This window comes from Leopardus geoffroyi, chromosome B2, assembly GCF_018350155.1.
Source record: "Leopardus geoffroyi isolate Oge1 chromosome B2, O.geoffroyi_Oge1_pat1.0, whole genome shotgun sequence".
Lineage (NCBI taxonomy): Eukaryota > Metazoa > Chordata > Mammalia > Carnivora > Felidae > Leopardus > Leopardus geoffroyi.
The window spans coordinates 97,203,996-97,228,685 of record NC_059332.1 but is presented as its reverse complement, the minus strand read 5'-3'; the positions used below and the strand labels follow the sequence as shown (position 1 = coordinate 97,228,685).

Here is a 24,690-nt window from a genome sequence, read left to right as displayed (position 1 = left end):
GGGTAGGCCTCATGGTCTCATAAATGCCACGGCTGCTTCGAGGAGGTGGTCCTTCCAGGCACCTCTGGGAATGTATGCACCTTGATTTTTGGATTAGGCCTGATGACCCAGACTCTCCTGCTATGGGTTCAGTTTCCATCACACTTATTCTTATGAAATATTGGAGGCAAACAGTGACACTCACACTAAAAGAGGGAATTTCCAGAGTGTCTGAGTTGCCGGGGTGAACCCCTTCGTGGGCCTGTTGGTAGTGCTTTGCCAGCTCTCCCAAGCAGAGTCACTTGGAGTATTAACATGACAGGCAAGGGCCACCTAGAGGCCACGTGAGTTGGAAAAACTGCTCTTCACCCTCTTCTCAGTCTCCTTATCTGTAACTTGGGATAGTAACCTCTTGTCTACTGTCCTCATAGGATACAATGATTGATACGAATGTTCTTGTCAAACTATAAAGAGCTTATACACACAAAAAATGGATTCTTTTGGCTTCTAATTAAAATGTTTTGTTTCATGTTAGTTCTGAAATCAAAACTACCTCTGGTTTTGTCCCTGCCCAGCCCCTGTTATGTGCCAGTCTTTGGGAGATAAAATGTAAAAAACCTCTTGGTGTTAACAATGAATGGCGGAGACATGGGTGGGAGCAGTATGTCCTCCTAGGGTCTCCTTCTGTGTTCCTCACCCCGGAGCTGGTATGCAAGCTTCATGGGGCAAGAGAGGGCTGTGAGGACAATTATAGAGAGGGGTATGCTGGAAGAAACATGTTTCTTCTAAATTCTGGTAACCCTGTAGAAATTGAATGTGATCTAGAATCATTATGGAGAGATTATTCTTCTTTTTAAAGAGTCCTCCCCGAGAAAGGTAGAAAGAACCCTAAACTCTGTGATGCTGGATTAGAGCTAGAGACCTCAGCATGAACTCAGGTTTATTTGGATCTATCTATCTAGGTCTAGACCTGTCTATCAATGAGCATATCCAGTGCCCAAATCTTAGTTTCAAAATATCACTCTTCAATAACAAGGAACCAAGGATGTTGGAGAAATGGCTGAAATTAGGGCAGGGGCAGGGAAAATGCAAGATGAAACTGAGGCATATTAAAGTATCAGTAACCAAAGAGTTGCTAAAAAAAAAAAAAAAAAAAATGAGGGCATGTCATAGGGGCACAGGACACTAAAAGTCCCAAAGACAAAATTTGAGCAACAAAATAAATAACATAATACTGGATAACCCATAGTACAAAATAAATATATTAAGTCTATACTTATATTAATAAATGATTAAATAAATGAAGGAATGAAGGAGTAAGTGGAGGACAATGGACGGTTCTTTCTTTCAGAAGAATTCCAAATAATATATACTTATATTAATAAATGATTAAATAAATGAAGGAATGAAGGAGTAAATGGAGGACAATGGACAGTTCTTTCTTTCAGAAGAATTCCAAATAATACAGAGACTCTCCCCTCTTTGAGAGGTAGACCTTAATCCCTCTACCACCCTTGAGTGTGGGCAGGAACTTGTGACTTGTTTCCAAGGAATGAAATATGGAAAATACAATAGAGAAATGCAGCAAATGCTATCTGGCCAAGTGATAAAGGCTGACATCCAGTGATGTCGTGGGGACATCATGTACCCCTGATCTGGTAACAGGAGAGGGACACTTCACTTCTTCTCCAAAAACATTAACCCCAGTCACATCATGAAAAAAAAATCAGACAAACCCAAATTGAGGGACATTTTACAAAATATCTGACTGGTACTCTTCAAGACTATCAAGGTTATGCAAAACAAGGTAAGTCTGAGAACAAGTCACAAACCAGAGGAGACTAAGGAGACGTGACAACTAAACCCAGCATGGTCTCCTGGATGAGGTCCTGGAACAGATGCAGGACATGAAGTGAAAACGCAGGCGAAATCTGAATAAAGCTTAGTTAAAAACAGAACACAACTGAAAAAACAAAAACCTCCTTCCAGGGACTTGTGGCTTTCTCCTGCCCCGCTCTGAGTTGCTGTCTCTGTGGCATTTCAGTGTCGGCATCCTTCGATGGGAAACAGCACCTGCGGAGCCTGCCTGTGGTGAACAGCATCGGGTACGTCCTCCGTTTCCTCGCCAAGCTGTGCCGAAGCCTTCTGTGTGATGACCTCTTCAGCCACCAGCCTTTCCCCAGGGGCTCCAGTGGCTCTGAGGAAACCCAGGAAAAGAAGGAAGGCAGAATGGAGTCAGGTAGGCTTTGTCCTTCTGTGTTTCCTGTGCCTGCAGGTGGTCCCAGGTGTTCCTGCCCTCCCACGAGCTCCTGGGAGCTCTCTTGCTGGAGGCCCACAGGCGGCCTCTCTGCCAACCGTCCATCCCAGGGAGCAGTCAGGAATGGCCAAGACCGAAGGTGCCTCCACAGTCCTCACCCAGGTTGCAGTGGGAAGAGATCACTCTAGCTACTGAGAGCTGATGCTATAGCGTTTAGGCTTATGTTATTAGAATCTGGATGAGACCACATCACATATAATGAGTGATTTTCTTCACTCTCCTCTAATTAAGACTCTTGGGCACTTATGCATCATTGTTGAGTAGTTGAAAGACTATCACAGTGAGGAACTAATAAATCCTGAAGAAACTAGGGATAAGGAAACAGATTATGTTGGTCTTGCTTGGGGGCCTCAGATACCCGCCCATGTCAATAAACAGAGTGTCTATTACTGCAGGGATTTGACCAGTCCACGAATCAAATATGTTTTTCACTAAGAGTCAGAGTCTCTCTCTCGTCACAGGATGGAAAGTGAGCCAGGGGCTGAGTGCCTTTTGTTGCAGAGTAGCTCAGCACAGGAAAGCTAGTGGGAAGGTCACCAAGGGCACACAGGGGCCACACTGCCAAAGCTGTCACAACATTGTCTGCTCAAGATACCCATAGAAGGTTTTCCTTCTCTGCTTAGCAGCCCTGAGTTATGGATTTGAAGAAAGTTAAACATGACTCTAGGTTCTGGATTCTAGGTTCCCAAGGATTAGCAGAAATCTTGCCTTTTTTCTTTCTCAGGAAGCAGTACTGTTGATATATAAAGAACACATAGTCAGTGAAACTGGAATCTAGTCATTATGTCATTCTATAAACATTTGCTGAAACTTCTTATGCTCCAACAACCATGGGAGACCTTGTCTTGTGATAAGGCAAATACACAAGGTTCGGGAAGTTTTTGAAGTATTCAGGTATTGAGTGACCAGTATTCGTAATGAAAAGTGAATACATTTGCAGGTATGTGTTCACAAGTAGGCTTAGATGCTTAAAAAAAAAAAAGATGCTTATAATAAGAGTGGCTATATGGGAAGCCTAAGAGGACAGCAGGGAAGGATAAACTTAGATTCTTAGCATATATTTTTTTTCAGATACTGTCAAGAACCTTGTTTACAATTTTACGTTAATGTCTCTAAGATCTGGGATCAGTAAGAAATTTGGCCTTTACAAATAAAGGTATCTAATTAAATATAGTCTATGTTAGCAGGTACTATATACGTTTGTTGTTTTTTGGTTTTGCTTCGTTTGTTTGTTTGTGATGTCTCTATGTGGGCAAGCTTGGGAAAACGTTTTCTTCTTTCTGGGCCTCCATTTCCTAAAGGAAGTATTTCTCGTGCACAATGCTCCTTCTAGTTCTTACAGTGTGAATCTGGCCTCTCCTGTCAGCCTTAGCTGACTCAGGAACATATCCTAAAGCTAATGCATCTTCTAGTGAACCTTGCAAAGAGAATAGCAGAATGGTCTGATTTCACTTTGCAAACCCCTTGAATCACTGTTACATTGAACAATCAATGACCCATAGGATATAATTATAAAGCCACATAATTCGTGTCTCCCATTCTCCTTTAAATGTATCCTGTGGGACCACTTCTTTCCCGTCCATGGATGAAATTTTGGACAAATCTTATGACTTCTCTTGCTCCTTTCAGGTAGCAAAGCATTCTCTAGTCAACAATTAGTATATCTAGGTCAGAGTAAGAACAAAATTTAAATTTCACTCAAAGATATAACTATTCCCCATTCCCAGTTCAGATCTGCTTCAGGCCAGTTGGCTTCTCTCCACCTCACACTTAACCTTGTGTTTTTGCCCCCTCCTATATTTAGCTTATAATGATTTTGAATCCTTCATGACTGGAGTAGGGGACAGAAGTGAGGTAAGGGGTAGGAGAGTTTTTACTTGACTAATCCTGTAGTGAGTTGGCATCATACACCCTAATTTGCAGGTGTTTGAAGCTGATTCTTAATCCTGTGGGCTCTTACATGGGCACATTGGTGATCCTACCATCTCTCACTTGCACTTTCCATGACATGAACAAATAAATACAACTCTTCTCTGGCTGGTCACTTATTATTCCTTCCACACCCCCAAATCTATAGGAAACACATCTCTAGCTTCTTTCTGCAGAGGCCCTGTTGTGCCACCACACAGTCCTGCAGTCCTAAGATGATCTTACTTTAGATCTCTCTTCTGATGGCCCACATATGGTCCTGACAAACACTACACATGATCCTTTCCCCAGACAAACTCTGGGCAGGCTGAACCCTGCAGGCACCTCTGCTTTGTTCTCTGATCAACATAGCCAGACTTTTGGATTTCCCATGGGAATCAAACAATAATCCATTGTGTCTCTCAACTCCAGGGACAGATATCAAGCTATTCACATGGCCACATTGAAGCCCTTGGGAGCACACTGGACAGTTCTCTCCATAATTCATCTTCTAGTCAACTTGTTTCTCAACCTCTATATTTCTTTTGCAGATGTGATGTAGGTGGTCATCTGTAGGTACAAAGCTGGCTTTCCACCTTTTTTTTTTTTTTTTTCAAGATCTGTACACTTCACACTACTTTGGGGTATCTGTTGTCTTACAGCCTCAGCCCAAACTGAAACTAAAATGGTTTCATTTTAACATCCTGTCCGAGGAGCCCCCCTCCAGCCTTCCTTAAGTAATTATTGAGGAAACTCTTGCCTTGGTTTCTACCATATCCTCTCCCCTTCCAAGCTCACCATACTGGAGGACGGTTTAGTCTTTTCCCTGGAGCAGTGTAGCTACAGTTATTTCTCCCTGAAAGCTCCTTTTCTTCCTAGGTGGCCTGGCTTTGGAAGTAATAACTTGAATTGCCTTCATGAGCCTTTTCCTAGAGCATGCTGATTTGAAAAATGAATGGCTCCCAAATCAACCAACCTTGTGGCAGTTGTTTCTCGTGCCCTAGGTGTTGCAAAACCAAGTGCAGTGTGCTTCATGTGTCTGGGAGTCTCAAGGAAAGTGGAAGAAGCAGCCACGTCATAGTACGCTCTAAGCAGCCCCCTTGCCACATGTCTTTTCCACCAGTCTGCCGTGGAGCCTAAAATGACACCATTAGAGAGTTTGCCTTTAGATTAAGACATTGCCTCTTTAGGATTGTCCTTTCAAATTTCCCTAAAAGGGTAACATATCAAGTTATTATTGCTTCAGATGAGGAACTGGCTTATACTCACTTTCCCACTTTTGTGGCAGGAGGGGCACGTGTGAGAGGGAAAGGACGGAAGTCTTTGTTGATTTTAGGTTCCATATCCATCTGGAGGACCAACATCATTCCAAAACAATATTGCAATCTTGAGCTCATTTGAACCAGGTTGTTCTCTGCCCCGATGTTGTTCAATTAAAGCGATGGTCTATCAGGCTTGGTGACACACACTTGTCCACACTCATTAGAGCATTTCCAGAAGACACTTGATTAGACAATAAGAAAATGCAAAGCTGTGACACGTAAGACACTATCAAAGAAACAAAGTTTGTGCCCCCCCCAAAAAAAAAGGATGATTTGGAGGAAGACATGATTTTCTGTTCCAGTATACAGCAGCAGGTCATGTGGGTTTGTTCTCTGTGGTTCTGGTGATAGATTTAATTAAACCTAAGGTCTTGCCTCTCAAACTGGTCAGAAGCATCCTCATCACCTGAGAAAGGCAAGAGCTCAGAGGCCCTCCCACACTCTTTAACAACAGATCCCGGGTGATTTGAAGACACATTAAAGTCTGGGAAGTCTGGATTTAAGGAATACTCTCCCAGGTAGACAACTTGGCAGCTGAAGAGCCAGGTAGAACTCTCACAAGATAGCTCCTTTAGGAGTCAGGTGGGGCTGATATTCGTAGGGAACTTTGAAAAGTCATAGAAGTAGAAGGGACTGCTTGAGCGGTAGTGATCTCCCCGTTATTGGTGACAAGTGCAGATGCCCACTTATTAGGCCATTAGGGGTAACTCTGGCAACCCAGAGAAGTAGGAGCAAGATGTCACAGCTGGAGGTGGCAGAGGCTAGCACTGGGCAGCATGAGGTCAAGGTGCCCCAGGAGCCCCAGTGAGGGTCCCCCGCCCCCGCCGAGGTGGATCCCAAGGCAGAGGGGCTCACGTTAGAACAGAGAGAGGGCATCTTTCAAATCTCTTCCTCAGGCCTTTGGAATATAAACTTTCTTCTGTGATCTTTCTTCTGTGTCCGGGGCAAACCAGACTTCAGACCTCCTCAGCTGCCTGAATCCAGTCCGGAAGGTAGAGTTCTTGGCTGGAAATCAGGAACATCAGTCATTTACCTTCAATTCTATTAATCGACAGCCAAATGTGGTGCGCATTTTAGGAAGACCAGCTCACTGGTGCTTTGCAAGAATGGAGGTAGAAACAAGGATTTGATAACATTTGTGGTTCTGTCAGAAGTCATGTGATGATCACAGGGAAATTTACTGTACCTTCGAATGTTGAAAAGAAAAGGTCTCAATTATAAATAAACTCAAGCCAGTGTTTTCCAAACTTGAATGTGCTCCCGAACCACCTGGCATCTTGTTAAAATGCAGATTCTGACCTCAGCAAGACTGGCGTGGGGCCTGGGAGTCCACATATCTAACAGGTGCCGGGTATTGGGGCTGCTGCTGGCTGGGGACCACACTCTGAGTGATAAAGTGTGGGCTGGCAGAGTTCTGCTCACCTAGGGAAATTTAGTTCAGGTTTGCAGTAAAATGAGTCTATGTGCGCTAGGACACTATATAAGTGTTGTCACTGAGGATGATCCCATGTCCTGTGGAGGTGTCCATGGGCTGGAGAGAAGATGGGGGGAGGGCAGAGTGGTTAGGTGAGGTGGTAGGTGTGCAGTCTGGGTGAGAAAGAGGAGGTTTGCTGCACTGGTGAGAAGGCTGAAAGAAAGCAAAGAATGACGACAGCAAATTCCTCAGTGTGGCCTGGCCATCTTCTGCAGTAGGGTCCCTGTTGCCCTTTAAGCTTCTCCGAATCCCAGAAGATGCCCGTCTGTTCTCCCAGACTCTTGTTTATACATCCTCAATGACACGTAATGCTGCCCCATACTGCAAGAATCTGGGTCCAGATCTCATCTCCCTGCCTCGTAGCCTTGGGGGCGGGGCCGCGTAGTACCCAGCCGAGCCCGACGTGTAACGGGTCTGCAGCAAATATTTACTGACTTAAATTCTATGCAACGCAACAGAACAAATTGCTCACCAAGGGTTGGGGAGATCTCTGGAAACCGCAAATGTGATAACTGAACTCTCCTGCAAGATCTAATTTAGTGATTGGTTTCCTGCCTTTTGAAGTTTTAACATGATGGGAACAAACTGTTTACTTTTGGTTGAGTAGCTTTTTTGATACACAGATGGTAGGGGGTAGGAGAGGAGGAAGGACATTTGTTCTCAAAGCTTAATGTTTTCTTCCTTGGCTGGTGGTCTTTGAGCCAGGCACCAGAAAACTACTGGAATGACAGACCCTCACAATGTGCTCCGTTATGGTTGAACCTATGTACCCAGCCTTTAGAAATCAAATCTGCTTCCTTGTTGAAGTACAAATTCATCTAATATGATAGCTCTACAGAGAATGAGTATACAGGGAATAACTATCTTTCCAAAAGATTGTTTATTTCTAGAAGGAAATAGAGTTTATCAAGTGGCATGAATTCCATTACATGGAAACATCCATTTAGGCAGTCAGCAAACATTTAGTGAGCTTCCCCAGTGGTGATACACCGAGGCCCACAGAGTCAGGCCAATTGTTCAGAGCCACACAGAAAGGCAGCAGTGGGGAGGGAATGGAGCCCAAGTCTTCTCTTCCCTGACCCTTTGCTTTTCTCTCAAGCCAGTTGTCAGTAGGGCCCTATTACCCAACACTTGCCGGTAGGGTGTACGTCCTGTTTCTTGACTCAGACGGCTGATGGCACAAAATGGATGTTCACAAGTGGCTTGTGGTACACCTGTGTCATTTTGTCTACCAAAGATATAAAAGAACAAAACAAACCCCAACCCCCATTTAACAAAATCTAGGCAGAAGCTGTACTCCAAGATCAATTCTCTTTTCTCCTTCTGGATTTCCTATCTTGGCCCCAAGGAGTGTTTCATCGTTGCCCTTGTGCTCTGGGTACACCCTTGCTAGGTGACATCCCCAGGACAGGCAGGGCCCATCATTCCAGACTCTAGGAGAGCTCTTCCATTTCACAAAACCCACACACAGTGGTCTGCTCCACCACACATTGGGCATCGTTTGACCTGGTATTTTAAATAATATGTGGAATGGTGGAGAAAAAAAAAAAAAAAAGAAGAAGGAAGGTGTGTTACTCCAGATCCCCCTGCAGCCGCTTGTCTCCCAGTGTAGGCCAGTGACTGGAATATCTCAGAGCTATGCTCACCCTGCTACAGCCAGGGATCGTGTGAACAAAATGAGCTGTCCTGTTCTCAAGCCAAGTGTTGGAAAGAGGGTCATTTGGGAGGAGAACAAAGGATCAGTATCAAGCTCATGTGTTAAGAATCCTCTGAGAAAGTTTTGATGGAAAGGGTAAAAGAGGAATGTCCCTACGGTCTACGGCAAATACAAAGGCCTTTCCTGTATTTTCAGATGGACAGGTCTGGGAGAAGCCCAGCCACAGCTCCTACAGCATGAAAGGGGGAGCATTTGCCAGCGTGGGATTCCTAACTTTAGTTCTGCCCCTGGGTATAATATGAGTTCATGTAGGAAAAGTTATTTATTGTGTTTCTAGTTATATCATTCATTAATTTATAATATCTGTACATATTTTAAAGCATTTACCTAGGGGCGCTGGGTTGGCTCAGTTGGTAGAGTGTGTGACTCTTGATCTCAGGGTTGTAAGTTCAAGCCCCACGTTGGGTGTAGAGATTACTTAAAAAAATAAAATCTCAAAAACAAACAAACAAACAGACAACAACAAACATTGAACTAAAAGGGAAAAATATAACCTCTCGAGAAAGGCCTGGGTTTTGTAGAATTTAAAATAGATTATTTCAATGTTCAGTGATTTAGTGACTCTCTTTGCATTGCAAGGCTTAGGTTCTCTTCGGAGACCTGTAGATACTGAGGAAGCACAAGATAAGTATTCAATACTTATTGTTAAATGAATGAGTGTTCCAATTAAGTTGTTATATAAAGATAAACTTTATGAACTCTCTCCTATTAGTGGGTAGTTTCTGGGTCTCATACACAAGCAATATAAACCCTTTGCTAAAAAAATCCCATAAACTTCCTTGCAGAGAATTGAATAGGTATTCTATAGCAGATATATCCTAGCTGCTACTGAATTAATAATTATAATTTCCAACCTGGATATGCAGAGTCAAGGGAAATGAAACAAATGGCCTTTTCTCATCTGTATTAGTTATCTATTGCTATGTGACAAATTACCCCCAAAAGTTAGTGGCTTCAAATAACATTTATTATCTCAGTTTCTGTGAGTCAACAGTTCAGGGGCAGCTTAACTGGGTCCCCTGGCTCTGGGTCTCATACCGGCCTGCATCCCGAACTAGGAAAGGATCCACTTCCTAGCTTATTCATGTGGCTGTTGGCAGGATTCAGTTTCCTGTGAGCTGTTGGTTTCTTGCCATCTAGGCCTCTCCACAGAGCATCTCACAACATGGCAGCTTGCTTTATACCAGCGTGAGGAATGCTGCAAAGTATCATGAGCCTTCCTAAAAGTCAGGATATTCATTTAGAACCAAAGCTTACAAGATGTCCTCTATTCTGGTGACTCCAATGTTTGTTTTCCTGATTGAGGACCCCTTTTAATTTCCTTGAAGTTCTAGAAAGACCAGAAAGTGTGTGGCTGTTGAGGAAACAGAACATGACTGTGGAAGGTGTCCCCCTCTCTTCACCCTCCCTCACCTCTTAGGAGTTCCCACAAGAACTTCGGGTAGAGGCAGGGCAAATGTGCAAGACCATATAGAGAGTGATTATAGGACCTGCTTTCCTCTTAAGACTGGAAGAGCATTCATTATCCCAAATGGCTGGCGTTGGGCAAAATTGCCTTTGGGCAAAATTTCCACAGGAGGAAATCAACCCAGAGGCTTAGCACAAAGTCTTAGGCAAACCAGAAACATTTGAGAGGACTACAGAAGTTCAGGTGTCAGGCATTAAAATTATGGTTGGTTTCTGTGCATCTCATTAGGGGAGAAAAAATATAAATGTGCTTAAATGGACCAGAGGGGAGTCATAAGGTTGATTCTGAGGGCTGAGTGATCTGAACTTAGAGGCAAGCTTAAAGGGAAAAATCTATACTGGCCAGAGACCAAGTTAATGGAAAATTTAATTGAAGCGAATGAAATGCTAAGCCTCGTAGGTGGTGTGGCCTGGTGCCCTTTGAACCGGGAAGGCTGGGACAGGAGGCCACAGAGGGCCCTGAGGGAAAACGTGATGAGCTTATCTGAGCAAGAACAAGGGCGGGACTGAGCCTGAGAAAAGAAAGTCTGCAAACCTCCACTCGAGCCTCAGAGAAAGGCAGCCCGAGGGCAGAGAGGAAATCTGCTGGTTTCTGCCACCACCTAGAAGTCCTTAGAGGTCCTCTCTGCCTCCCGGAGCAGTGCTGGGTGCCCGTGGTGCTGGAGAGGAGTGAGGCTGAGGCTGCCTGGTGGCAGACACCGTCAGCGCCACCTGAGGTAGGAAACAATGGCCCCCTGTTGGGGCTCTCAGCAGGGTGCAGCTCTGCTGGGGACCTGCTACTGTTTCCCGGGGTCTTCTCCCTCTTGCCCCCTTCCTCTTTCGGCTTCTCTCCTTGCATGTCTTTCTCTGCATTCCAGAGCTTACTGGCTGTGCTCTCCAGGTGGCGGCACCTGGTTAAGCGCCGGGTAATAATGATCCCCCGGCTTTTCCAATGGCAGCGTATGGGGGCCACGGTGCAGCTTCCTTTTCTGATCTGGGTTTCAGAGCTGGGATCTGCGGAGCTCCCTTCTCTTCAAGTAGCCGAGCCAAGCTGTTCACACATGGAGCGCTCTGGACACTGACCCAGTGGTTTGACTTTCTTGCCAGCCTGGGCAGGGTTGTGCGGCCTGCTGGACGGGGCAGGCCGGCTGGCAATCGATCCTGGAGAAAGGCGGTGGCTGCCGGTCGGGGTGGGGGAAGGTGGCGGTGATGATTATAGAAAAGGATCACTGTGTGCAGCTGTCCCTTTAACTGGGGAGTTATGCCTGATGTGGGGAAATAGGGTGGGGAGTGGAGGGTGAGTGTGTGTGTGTGTGTGTGTGTGTGTGTGTGTGCGCGCGCGCGCACGTACACATGTGAGAGAGCGATTGGGGACAACTGTTTGTAATGAAAGTGAATAGTTTCTAAGACTCTGGAATTGGGGGGTTATTATGGCATGATTAGGTATTATTTGAGAAAAATTCTGCGGATGGTGGTATTGATGCTTTTCAGGGCTTCATTTGGTTGGAAACTCCAAGTAAAGTGCCAGTTTAATTGTTTTAATAAAATAAACAGTCCAAGTTCACTTAACTGTGAGCAGTTAGGTCTTGTGTCCCAAATGACAAAGGGTCAACACCAGCCTGAACTAAAAGTCCATCAGAAGGGTCTGTAATTTTAGACACGTGGGCCCCCTTTTCCTCTCTGCGCAACTCTCACTGCTTTGGGACTTTCTCTTTCTCTCGCTCTCTATCGGCTTTCTTCTTCCTGTCCCTCTGTCTCTTCCTGCTTCTCTTTGGATGTTCTCTACATCCTAGGTGCTCTTGCCTGACCCTCCAGGACTGCGACAGGAGTGGGTTGCACTGGGTGGGCGACCTGGAAACCTCTGCAGAGGTGAGGGGGGTGGGAGGTGTCCACGCACTCCTGACCCTGAAGTTGGTTTCCCAAAAGGGGAGGTTTAGACACAGCTCAGATTCAGAAGCAAATGGGTATCCCTGGAGGCTTGAGTGGGTTGGAACTCTTCTAGAGTGTTCTTTGGCCTCCCTGGTGGGCAGGCTGCATATACAGAGGCTGGGGGAAAACGTAGTTCTCCAACAGTTTGGCAATGGTGAAAAAGGAACACCAGGCTCTCCTGAAAATTCCTAAGACTTTAAACCCTGAAAAGGTGGAGCCTCTTTGTGCCATCGGTGCATTTGCTTTCTATTTAAGCTTGCTCATGTGATAGTACAAGAGCAGATTGTTCCTTTCTCTGGAGGAAAGTTTTAGTGATTTTACAGGCGGCATCCTTTGTCTCCTGGATAGAGGCAGGGAGGTTATAAAGACAAGTACAAGAGACGCCTCTCATTTGCCTCACTCTGCTGAGCTCAGATTCTCCACAGAGATTAAATGGCCTTAAACAGACGCCGGGTTGGATCCTCCTGTTTAATGAGAGGTGCCAGGGTGACAAGCTCATTTCAGATGAGAAGTCATTTTCTAAAAATCAGGGAGAGAAAGACCACGAACGTCTTAACCCCGTCAGCCCTGTGGTTTGCCGCGAGTTTGTGCAGGAGTTGGATCCGCACAGGGCACTCGTGCCTGACAATCTCAGGACTGCTGGCCCCATCTGGTGTTCACTCACCAGTCAGCCACCAAACCGCTTGAGAAGTGCACTTCTCTCCTCAAGTATGGGTTTGGTCCTTCTTCTTAGGAACTTTAAATAGTGGTTTTAGGTAACAAACAGTCCATGTGTCACACTATGAAATTCTGAAGCTACTAAAAGTTCTGCATACCTAGAATTCATCTACCTGTATGTTGATGACGTTTGAATAGTATAAAGGCTAGTATCTTTTTTTTTAAATATATGAAATCTATCGTCAAATTGGTTTCCATACAACACCCAGTGCTCATCCCAAAAGGTGCCCTCCTTGACACCCATCACCCAACCTCCCCTCCCTCCTTCCCCCCATCAGCCCTCAGTTTGTTCTCATTTTTTAAGAGTCTCTTATGCTTTGGCTCTCTCCCACTCTAACCTCTCTCTCTTTTTTTTTTTTTTCTTCCCCTCCCCGATGGGTTCCTGTTAAGTTTCTCAGGATCCACATAAGAGCGAAAGCATATGGTATCTGTCTTTCTCTGTATGGCTTATTTCACTTAGCATAACACTCTCCAGTTCCATCCACGTTGCTACAAAGGGCTATATTTCATTCTTTCTCATTGCCACGTAGTACTCCATTGTGTATATAAACCACAATTTCTTTATCCATTCATCAGTTGATGGACACTTAGGCTCTTTCTATAATTTGGCTATTGTTGAGAGTTATAAAGTCTGGTATCTGGCAGCCATCTTTTTTCCCTCATTTTTAAAAATTTTATTTAAATCCAAGTTAGTTAATGTATAGTGTAATAATGATTTCAGGAATAGAATTTAGTGATTCATCGCTTCCATATAACACCCAGTGCTCATCCCAACGACTGACCTCCTTAATGCCCAACACCCATTTAGCCCATGCCCCCCACCCAACATGCCTTCAGCAACCCTCATTTATTCTCTGCATTTAAGAGTCCCTCATGGTTTCCTTCCTTTCTGTTTTTATCTTATTTTTCCTTCCCTTCTTCCATGTTCATCTGTTTTGTTTCTTAAATTCCACATATGAGTGAAATCATATGATATTTATCTTTCTCTGACTGACTTATTTTGCTTAGCATAATACATTCTAGTTCCATCCACCGTGTTGCAAACTAAAGCAAGAGAAATTGGGGTTAGATGTAAGGAAGAAATTTTAGCCAATGAGATTTGTCATACAATGACCTCACTCTGAGGGAGATTGTAAAATCTCTTGCAGGAAGCTTTTAAATAAGAGGCTCATTTATTTTCCTTATTTACCACCCAGCTTGAAAAGAGAGGTTGGACTAACTAACTCAGTGCATTCCAGTGTTAATACACCACCTTCACAATTTTTGTACGACCATATGACAACTGTAGAAGTGTTCACTCAAGATATTCCTTTAACACATTCATTTCTTTTAACTTTAGCTGTTAGTCACCTTAAGCAATGATATTGTGTCAGTGAAATCATAGTTCAATGGGCTAATTAAATTTTTTTATTGCTGTACACTAAAATACATGACTATAAAAAATGTTCATCTGTTGTGTCTTCCAAAAAGATACATGTTCAAGTCCTAACTTCCAGTGCCTGTGAATGGGACTTTCTTTAAAAAAAATTTTTTTTTAATGTTCATTTATTTTTGAGAGAGAGATAGTGCCAGTCAGGGAGGGACGGGGGGGGGGCGGGGTGCGGGGCGCGGAGAGACACAGAATCCGAAACAGGCTCCAGGCTCTGGGCTGTCAGCACAGAGCCCAATGTGGGGCGCAAACTCATGAACCATGAGATCATGACCTGAGCCGAAGTCAGACACCTAACAGACTGAGCCACCCAGGCGCTCTGGGACTTTCTTTAGAAATAAGGTTTTTGCAGATGTAATCCAGACCAGGTCATACTGAATGATGGACCCTAATCCAGTGACTGATGTCTTTCTAAGACATTTGGACGCAGACACAGATGCACAGGGAAGATGCCATGTGACAATGGAGGCGGATTAGAGCCACGTGTCTACCATGAAGGATTGTTGGCTACACAAGCAACGAGGTAGAGGCAAGGAAGGATCCTACCTTTGAGCCTTAAGAAAGAACATGGCTCTGCCGACACTGTGATTTCATGCTTCTAGCGTTCAGAACTGCAAGAGAATACCTTTCTGCTGTTTTAGGCCACCAAGTTTATGGTAATTTCTGCAGCCTTAGGAAACAAACACACCAAAGTCACACCTGATATCATCCCCTGTCCCACCAGTGAGACACATCTAACACTTGGGGAGATGCTGGCTGGGTTGCTCTCTGCAGGCCCTTTTCAGTCCTGTAGGTAAATAATGATGGCCTTCATTATATCAGTCATCTTTACGCTTTGGCGTGATGTAAGTGTCAGCACCCCTATTTATAAAGGTGAGGAAAAGGCTGTTTGAACCAGGTTTGAGCAGCTGTGTCTCATCAATTCTGAACGGCACCCTGGTGTGTGCACCTGTACGTGCTGTTCGCTCCCAGGCTTCCTGGGAGCTCCAGGCTATGCAGAGCCCCCATGGGGGGCTTGCGGACCTGTCTCCATGGCTGTTCACCCGCTGCCTCTGGAATCACTGGTGTATCCTTTGCTGGGTAGAAGGCTTTGGCTTGATGGTCTCTCAAGTCGGTTTTACTTTTTGATGAATTCATTTGGATCCCAGCCCAGAAACTGACTTTTTATTACCTTTGATCTCACCCATGGTCGTCAGCAGTTTTTAAACCAATAAAGTCCACGTTCCCTTGTTCCCCATTTCTGCACGTTGTCATAGGAGAACAATCTTTCATCTGCATCTCTATTTTCCAGCTATAGTGCAGATTGGAGAATTATCCGCATTCTCTGCCTTACACTATCAGAACTATGTAGACATATTTAATTTGGATTTAAAATATTTAATAAACAAAATAAACATTTTAGTTACATCTTTTTTTTATCATTGGTTGTCATTTATTTACATGAATTGTAATGCATGCTCTATGCAATGGCTGCCTCACTGCTAACAGCGCCCAAATGTCTACTCAGTAAATATTTATGGAGTGCCTTCTGTATGCCAGACACTATGAGTAGCTTCCTCACATATACCAAAGCACCTGCCACTAGGGATCAAAGGATACCAAAAGGATTGGTATCTCAGATACCAAATCAAAGATACCAAAAGGATTGGTATCTCAGATAATGAGAACATTCCAAAAAGGGGACTATAACGGCAGCCTTACTCCTTACTGGCTTAGAATGCTTAGAATGGTGCTGGCCCTTAGTAGGTGCACAATAAGTGTTAGTTTTCCTCTTCCCACAAACAGTGGATGAGGATTCCAATTTCTCTACAGCATCAACATTTGTCTTTATCTGACTTTTTTATTGTAACCATTCTAGTGAGTGTGAAGTTATAGTTCTTTGTGGGTTTGATTTGCATTTCCCAATGGCTAATGATGGGGAACATGTTTCATGTGTTTATTAGCCATTTGTATATCTTCTTTGGAGAAAAGTCTATTCAAGTCCTTTGCCCACCTTTAAATTAGGTTGTCTTTTTATTATTGAGTTACTCTGGAAACAAGTCCCTGATGAGATATATGATTGGCAAGTATTTTCTCCCATTCCGTGGGTTATCTTTTCACTTTTTTTTTAATGGTATCTTTCAAAGCACAGAAGTTTGAAATTTTAATAAAGTCCAATTTGTGTATTGTTTTCTTTTCTTGCTCACGCTTTTGGTGTCAAATGTAATAATGTCTTGCCAAACTCAAGGTCATGAAGATTTATTCTTATGTTTCCTTCTAAGAGTTTTATAAATTCTTGCTCTTACATTTAAGTCTTTGGCCAATATTGAGTTGATTTTTTTGTATATGGTATGAAGTAAGGGTCCAATTTCATTGTTTTGCATGTGGATATCCAGTTGTTCCAACACCAGTTTGTTGAAAAGATTTTTCTTTCCCCACTAAATGATTTTGGCACCCTTGTGGGGAATCAGTTGAACATACATGGGTTTATTTTTGAACTCTCAATTCAATTCCATTGATCTACATGCCTACTCATATTCCAGCATCACACTGTCTTTACTATCATTGCTCTGTAGTCAATTTTGAAATTGGAAAGTGTGAATGCTCCATTTTGTCCTTTTCTCATGATTGTTTTGGTTAATCTTGGTCCCTCAAAAATCGTATGAATTTTAGAAACAGCTTGTCAATTTCTACAAAGAAGTCAGCTGAGATATTGACAAGAATTACGTTGACTTTATAGGTCAATTTAAGGATTATTGCCATCTTAACAATATTCAGTCTTCTGATTCATGAACATGGGGTTTTTCCCCATTTGTTTAGATCTTCTTTACTTTCTGTCAACAGTATTTTATAGTTTTCAGTTTTACGCTTCTTTTATTAAACTTATTTCCCCATATTTTATTCATTTAATGTTATTATAAATGAATTGTTTACTTAACTTCATTTTCAGATTGTTTAATCTGAAACACAATTGGTATTTGCATATTGATCTTGTATCCTGCAACCTTGCTAAACTCGTTTAGTAGTTCCAATAATGTTTTAATGGATTCTTTAGGATTTTCTACATACGAGAGATAGTTTTATTTCTTCCTTCCCATCTAGGTGCTTTTTCTTTCTTTTTCTTACCAAATTGGGTTGGCTGGAACTTCCAGTAAAATGTTGAATAGAAGTGGTGAGAATAAGCATCCTTGTCTTTTTCTTGATCTTAGGAAGAAAAGCATCTAGTCTTCCACCATTAACTATGATGTTAGCTATAGGGTTTTTTGTAGATGCAATTTCTCCAGTTGAGGAAGTTCCCTTCTATTCCTAGTATGTTGAGTGTTTTTATCAGGAAAGGACAATGGATTTTGTCAAATCTATTGAGATCATTGTATTATCTTTGTTTTTTTATTCTATTTATATGGTATATTACATTAACTGATTTTTAACTGTTAAAACAGTCTTGCTTTCCTGGGATAAATCCTACTTGGTCACGGTGTATAAGTTATACTATATGTTATAGGATTTGATTTGCTAGCATTTTGTTGAGGATTTTTGTATCCATATTCATAAGAGATATTATTCTATAATTTTCTATTCTTGGAATGTCTTTGTCTGGATTTGGTACCAGGTTAATAGTGGCCTTATAGAATGAGTTGGGAAGTATTCCTTCCTTGTATTAGTTTGCTTGGTCGCCACAACAGAATACCACAGTCTAATTGATTTAACAATAGAATTTATTTTCTCAGAGTTCTAGAGGCTAGACGAGTGAGATCAACGTGTTGTCAGGGGTGGTTTCTGTTGAGAGTGCTCTTCCTGATTTGTGGACAACCACTGTCTTGCTGTGTCCTCGAATGGCCTCTTCTCTGTGCATGTATGTTGCTGGGGGGGGGGGTGGGAGGAGAGGGAGAGGGAGAGAGAGAGAGAGAGAGAGAGAGCTAGTGAGCATGTGTTGTCAAATTAAGGTCCTACCCTTAAGACCTCACTTAACCTTTACTACCTTCTTGTATGTAGTCACTGTGGGAGTTAGGACTTCAACATATGAATTTTAGAGGACACACTTCAGTCCATAACATTCCTCTTCTATCTTTTGGAAGAGTTTGTAAAGAATTGGTTTTAATTTTTCTTTAAATGCTTGGTAGGATACACTCATGAAACCATCTGGGCCTGGGATTTCTTTGTGAGTAGTTTTGATTACTGATTCATTCTGTCTACTTGTTACAGGTTTACTCAGATTGTCTATTTTTTTTTTTTTTTTTGAGTCTTGGTTTTGGTAATTTGTCCATTTCTTCTGTCTACATTCTTCTTCTATCTAATGTATTGGCATATGATTGTCCATAGTATTCCTTAATGATCCATTTTATTTCTGTAAGATTGGTAGTTATGTCATCTCTTTCATTTCTGTTTCTGATCACTTGAATCTTCTTTTTTCCTTGCCCAGTCTAGCTAAAGTTTTTCAATTTTGTTATTGTTTCGAAGAGCCAGCTTTGGATGCATTGATTTTCTCTGTTGTTTTTTTAGTCTTTACTTATTTCTGCTTTAATCTTTATTTCTTTCCTTCTGCTTAGTTAGGTATAGTTTGCTCTTTTTTTCCCTTGCATCTTATCATGAAAGGTTAGGTTATTAATTTGAGATCTTTCTTCTTTTTAATGTAATTATTTACAGCTATAAATTTTGCTTTAAGCACTGCTTTAGCAACATCCCATATGCAATGACTTTTATTTCCAGACAAGATCCATATATTTTCCAACATATAAAAATTGCTAGTTCCCCTAATAAAATCAAGTCTTAATCTTTCATTATCTACATTATGGGAGGAATCCATAATGAAGAAAACATCTGGGTCTTGTGGCCTCAAATGTGTTACCCCATTGCCAACCTTGGAGGATCCACTGGTTTTTGTTACTCTAACAATTTTCTTTGTGCATGTCAAGATCTGTTTTGACCATATGTGGTATAAAGATGATTACTGATGGGACCAGGCACATGTGATCTTGTCTGGGACTGGAGGGACTAAAGACAAGGAATTCCTAGAATATTTTTCTTTTTCTTTCTATTCCCATAATCCTCCTGAACTTTCTCCTTAAAAATAAAACAAAACACCCCACACCATTTGGCCATAGGTATAGCTCACAGAGTGTAACAGAGAGTTCAAGCTTTAAAAGTATAGAAAATTGTGATTTACTTGAGGAAAGGGGAGCTGATGATGAGGTTGGCTGACTCTTCAGCAGCTTTACTCCCCCTGCACTTTTGATTGGCTCTTTATCTCTCAAATGCAGGTTATGGGGAGGACCGTGGGGCCAATAAGATCAGCATTTGTGTCCCCAGCTTGTTAGCTTTGGAGGAAGGACAGTACCCTTCTGTGTATTGAGACTAAAATTGAGGGGGTGGAGGGGGAAGCACCATTGCCCCTGTGTCACCACCCAGGCCAAAGTGATTCTCCTAACTCAAGGGCATTGTAACTCTTGCTTGATTTTTCCAAAGCATCCTGGGCCAAGTGAGGCTAGCAGTGTTAGTGGGCAAGAGAAAAGAGCGCAGGGAGAATCAGACAAGCTAGTAGCGGCTGCTGGAGAGGCAACACCATGGAAGGAGAAACACCTCTGAATTTTACTTCCAAATCACCAATAACCAAATTAATCCCTTTTTCTTCTGAACACAGAAGGGGCACATCTCCCATCTGTTCTTTGGGATATGCTTTGTTGGTGAGACAAGTGTCTCAATCTGCTGAGAGGTGAACTATTTGGGATTATGATATGGGGTGCATTCCTCCTCATCTCTCGTTCCCACAGGTAGCGGCACCCATGCCACTGAGGAAATGTTTGCTAAGATTGTCAGGTAGCCCCTGGACTTGCTTTCTGATCTCTGCTTCTCTGTCCTGCCTTCTTGCTTAGCAAAAACAGTCACCACTGAGGAGTGCCTGGCGAACCCTGTGGGCATGAACCGCTACAGCATGGACCCCTCCGCCTCCACCTTTAGCCACAGGGGCTCCTTGCCCACCTCTTCCTCGCTGTACTGCAAGAGACAGAACTCTGGAGATGGCCACCTTGGGGGAGTCTTGGCCACCACTGCCAGTGGTCCCCGCTCCAGCCCCATGTCCTCTGGAGGCCCCTTGACACCTGGGCTGAGGCCCCCAGGCTCCAGCCCCAAGAGAAACGGGACCCCTCTTGAAGGAAACAGATGTGGTAATGTAATGCATGCTCTGGCTTCCCCATGACTTAAGCTCCTCTGCCCTTGCTCTGGGATAACTGCATGTAGGGGGAAGGGGGTGGCTTCAGGGGGAACAATGCTATCTGAATATGGAACACTGGAAAATTGGAAGCCCTTTCAAGAATTTTTGTTGTTCTTAAAGGCAGCTAACTTCAACTTTTGACCATAAGTAAAGAAAATAGTATATAAGAACAAGCTGGGCTGTAGGAGTAAGTAAATTCCAAAATGTACAGTGGCTCAAATGCAATAGAAATTTATTTTATTTTTTTTGTTCAAGAGTCCAAGGTGGGTGTTCTTAGGTCGTGGATGCATCCCGATTCAGGGACTCAGACTTTGTCCATTTTGTGGCCCTGCTATCCCCTATGGCCTCCATGCCCCAAACACCTACTGGGTAGAAAGGGAAAGAGTGAGTGAGGAAGGCACATACTCTTCCCTAGAGCTTGAGAATGATGCACGTCATTTCCACTCACATTTCATTGGCAAGAACTGGCCATTATGCCACACTTAACTCTAAGGGAATCTGAGAGATGTGGATCATCTCTGTGCCAGGAAAAAGAAGAACCAGATGTCAATAAAGCATCTTTTCTTGCATAGTGGATGACATTTGTAGGACACAAATACATGGGCAGAACCAGAGTTAAACAACATTTCCTTAATGCTGGTTATACTATCTTGTGATACCTTGTTGGGATGCAATGCATGAAAGTGCTCTCATTCTAGGGACATCTTTGCGTCTATTGTGAATTGTTTTGCTTTTTAAAATCATTTTCAAGCTTCAGTATTTCATTAATGAACAAAGGCTGTAAAGCATAGTGGATAATCCATGGAATATGGAGCCAGATACACTGGGCTAGAATCGTGGACCTACCACTTCCTGACTGTATGACCTTTTGCAAGTCTGGGTTTCTCTGTGCCTCAGTTTCCTCACTTGTAAAATTAGAATGATAACAACAGCATCTGTCTCATAGGTTTGTTGGGAGGATTAAATAAGTTCACACGTGTATTTAGTGTCAGACCGTGGACATGGTAAAAGCTCGATAAAGATTAGCTGTCACAGATCACGTGAACACATCTCTCACCCAATCACAGCCCAGCAGCTCTGCACCTGAAAGCTGCTGAGGAGAGGAGGCCCCAGGCTGAGGAGTTGGGGAGTCTTCATCTTGCCCCTCTGCAGCCTCCCAATGGGTTGGCCGTCTTCTTTGACAAGTCACATTTTTGTTCGGAGCTTTGGATCTCTCTACCAGTAGCCCTGAGAAGCCACAGTGATGAGCTAGTTTGTATGATCCAACATCCTCCATGTGTTCCCCTCAAAGACCTCCCCCATCTCACACAAGGCTCTCCTGGCTGAGGATAGATAGAAAGGCAGGCAGGAACGCCTTGCGCAGAAGGCAGTTCTGAGGAGCAGAGTACAGAATCCCTCAGCCACGGGGGCTCTTGCCAAATGTAGAGGCACCCTGCAGACTACTTCCCAACATTGTCACATTAGCCATCAGCCATGCAGAAGATTTGAGTGGGCAGAGCCCATTTTCCAAAAGGGAGAGACATTGTTCTACCTGATTTTTAAGAACAAGAGAAGAGAACAAGATTTGGCACAAATCAACATCTTAAAGTAAATGAGGGGCAGTGTTTATTTCCTAGGCTTATCCCCAGAGTTTTTGTAGCACCCGGCATGTAGTAGTTCAATAAACATTCATTATCTCTGTGTCCCCTACCATGATGCCAGTGTCCTCATGTTGCCCCTGGTTGTCAAAACACTCCTCTTGGTGCCCCTCTGCCTTTTAGCTGTCTCTTCCTGTCAACCTCTTCTCCTCAACCCAGTTCCCATTTGCTCAGGGTGATTGCAGGTCATCGCCTGATTGAGTTGACTCATAATTCTAAGAGTGTTGCCATTTTTTAAAAAGGAGAGATTTACCCTGTCTTCTGGTCAAGTTGGTGGAGTATCAAGCCCGATGTCGTAAGTGTAGGATTTAAGCAATAAAAGGATGAAAAGAACTTCTATCACTACCTGAAGAATTGTCTGCTCCATCCCAGTCTGTCTGGTACCCCTGGATGAGGGGAATCTTAGATCCTTCAAAGGGATCTCAAGGTAGCTTCCCTCCCCTGCTGGGATGCCCTCCTATCTACCACTCCCTCAACAACTCTCTTGTCCTTCATTTTTGCCTCCTCCCCAGCCCTTTGTTCTCCAGTTAGCTGTCTGAGGGGGTCTGCCTGAGGGGTGGCCCAGACCCTCCCTGGGAACCAACTCTGAGAGAACCCTCTCTGTTAGAGCTCTGGTTAACCCCCCAGGAGATCCCCACTCACTCAGGGCTTTGCCTCTTAGGATCTTGGGTAAAATCAGAGAGATGGAGCCCACCAGTGCCTGTCACCTTCCGCTCCAAGCAAAACACTAACTGTACCCTGAATACGGATTGCCTCTTTCACCACTTAGAAATATTAGTGAGAACTTTGATGCCCTGCGAATCAGAGTTGTCCATAATTAGCTGGACGCTTTGGGGCTTTGGGATGTTCAAAAATCACACACTCACCCACCTAGCTTCCTCATTTTAGCTGCAAAATGTAATGGTAGAAGTTCATTGTTGAGCCTCTGTAGTATACTGAAGAAAAAAGAAAATTATTCACCCTTTGTAGGCACATTAACTCGAATGCGCCAAAGATTTCTTTAACCAGTGTGCTAAATGGAAACATAGATACCAGAAAGCCAGCCAGCTATGTCCACTCTAGCATCAAGATGTAGGAGGGCAGTGCCAGTATCTCTGAGAGAGGTTTCCACTGCTGCTTCCATCTCATTGGCCAGAACTTAGTCACATGGCTACCAGCTACAAGGGAAACTGGGAAATATGATTTTGTTCTAAGAAACCACGATCCCAGCTGGAAATCAGGGTTTCCGTTATAAAGGAAGAAGTGCAAAAAAAGATATTGAGTAGGTGACCAAGAGTCTCAGCCACACCTCCCAATTAGAAAAGTTTGTTCCTTCCGATTCCTTCTGTAGCACTTTGTTCTCTCATCTCTAGGACTTTCTCTTCCCTGTCCCACAGTAGGAACCAGATCCTCAGCTTTGTGAGGTCCCTTGCTCATATCCAAATCCTCCATAGCCCCAGAATAGGAGCCTGCTTGCTTGAGGCACATACTAAATAACTATTTATTGAGCACCTACCAAGAGCCAGACACTTTCCATACATTATTTATGACTTCTTGCAAGTTGTATTTTATGATTTATTATAATATGTACATATTATTATAGTAGGTATTATTATATACAAGGTACAGATAAAGAAAGTGAAGATCAAGATAAGGTCATTCAAGTGTTGAGTCAGGATTTCACTTTAACTGGCTCCAAAGCCTGTGTCTTTCAAAATTACCCCAGGGATTTCCAGACTTTCAGTAGGCTTCAGGGGGTCCCTTCGAAGCTCTAGGGGATAGGGAAGAGGGGATGGGAGCAGACAGGACTCCCAACACCCTGCCCTCTTTAACCAGGGCCTCTTCACATTTGCAGAGTGGTGTTCTATGTATGCTTTGCTCAAACAAAGTCCGTGCAGCTAAACATATCTGGAACCCATGGAGATAAGCTGTGCTGAATCGAATGGCAGTATATTAAAGTAGGAGAGGAAACCATTGGCCTCCTTACCCATTTGTCACTTAACTGCCAGTCTGGGTGCTTGCTGTGGGCACTCTGGAGGGTTATTAAGTTTGCCCTCCACCCTGGGAATTGCTCAGGATTGCTCTGGAATTGCTTCCCAAGTGTAAGTACTTGGTTTGAAGAAACCATACCTCTTTAGGAGGGTTTGACCTAAGTCATAAACCCCGGAGGGGACCTAAAAAAGGGTTTTCCCCTGTGGTGCTAATCAAAATGGTTTAAAATCACAGAATCCAGAGAACTGCATGAGGCTGCAGGCAGGAGGGTAGATATGGATGACATGACAAATTTCTCAGCCTTCTCTCGTGAGTACTCCCCCTGCCCCCTGCTGTCTTGATAGATAATACCTATAGCCCCTGCCAGTGGATTCTGAGGGGATGTATTCACAGGACACATTTCCTTGGTTTTTGCTGATACTCGGGTAAAAATTTGAGAGCTCTTCCCCATCCGACATATAAACATCTTCTCCCACCCAACATGCAAGCATCGAGAGCTATAAAGTTTTCAGATAACAAAAGCTTCCTAACTTTTGCATTAAATAGGACATGCTGTAGAAGTCCCAACCACAATTAGGTCCAAGTTTCAGAATCAAGAAAGGACAAAAATAAAGAAGAAAGTAAAGCTTCCATAGGGTAAGGTGTTGGGTGATGGAC

General features: G+C 43.4%; 1 protein-coding gene across 5 annotated transcripts in view; it reads left to right on the top strand.

Annotated features, from left to right (window-relative positions):
* SCML4 (Scm polycomb group protein like 4) overlaps positions 1 to 24,690 on the top strand; it is a 124,248-nt gene that overhangs the window by 79,937 nt on the left and 19,621 nt on the right. For 2 of the 5 annotated variants that reach the window (XM_045499195.1, XM_045499196.1), the window contains 2 exons: positions 2,024 to 2,218; positions 20,088 to 20,378. In XM_045499195.1, the coding sequence (XP_045355151.1) occupies positions 2,024 to 2,218; positions 20,088 to 20,378 (486 nt within the window). Of the gene's footprint in view, positions 1 to 2,023; positions 2,219 to 10,605; positions 10,901 to 17,937; positions 18,071 to 20,087; positions 20,384 to 24,690 lie in introns of those variants that run through there. The other 3 variants (XM_045499197.1, XM_045499198.1, XM_045499199.1) reach the window with 3 other exon arrangements.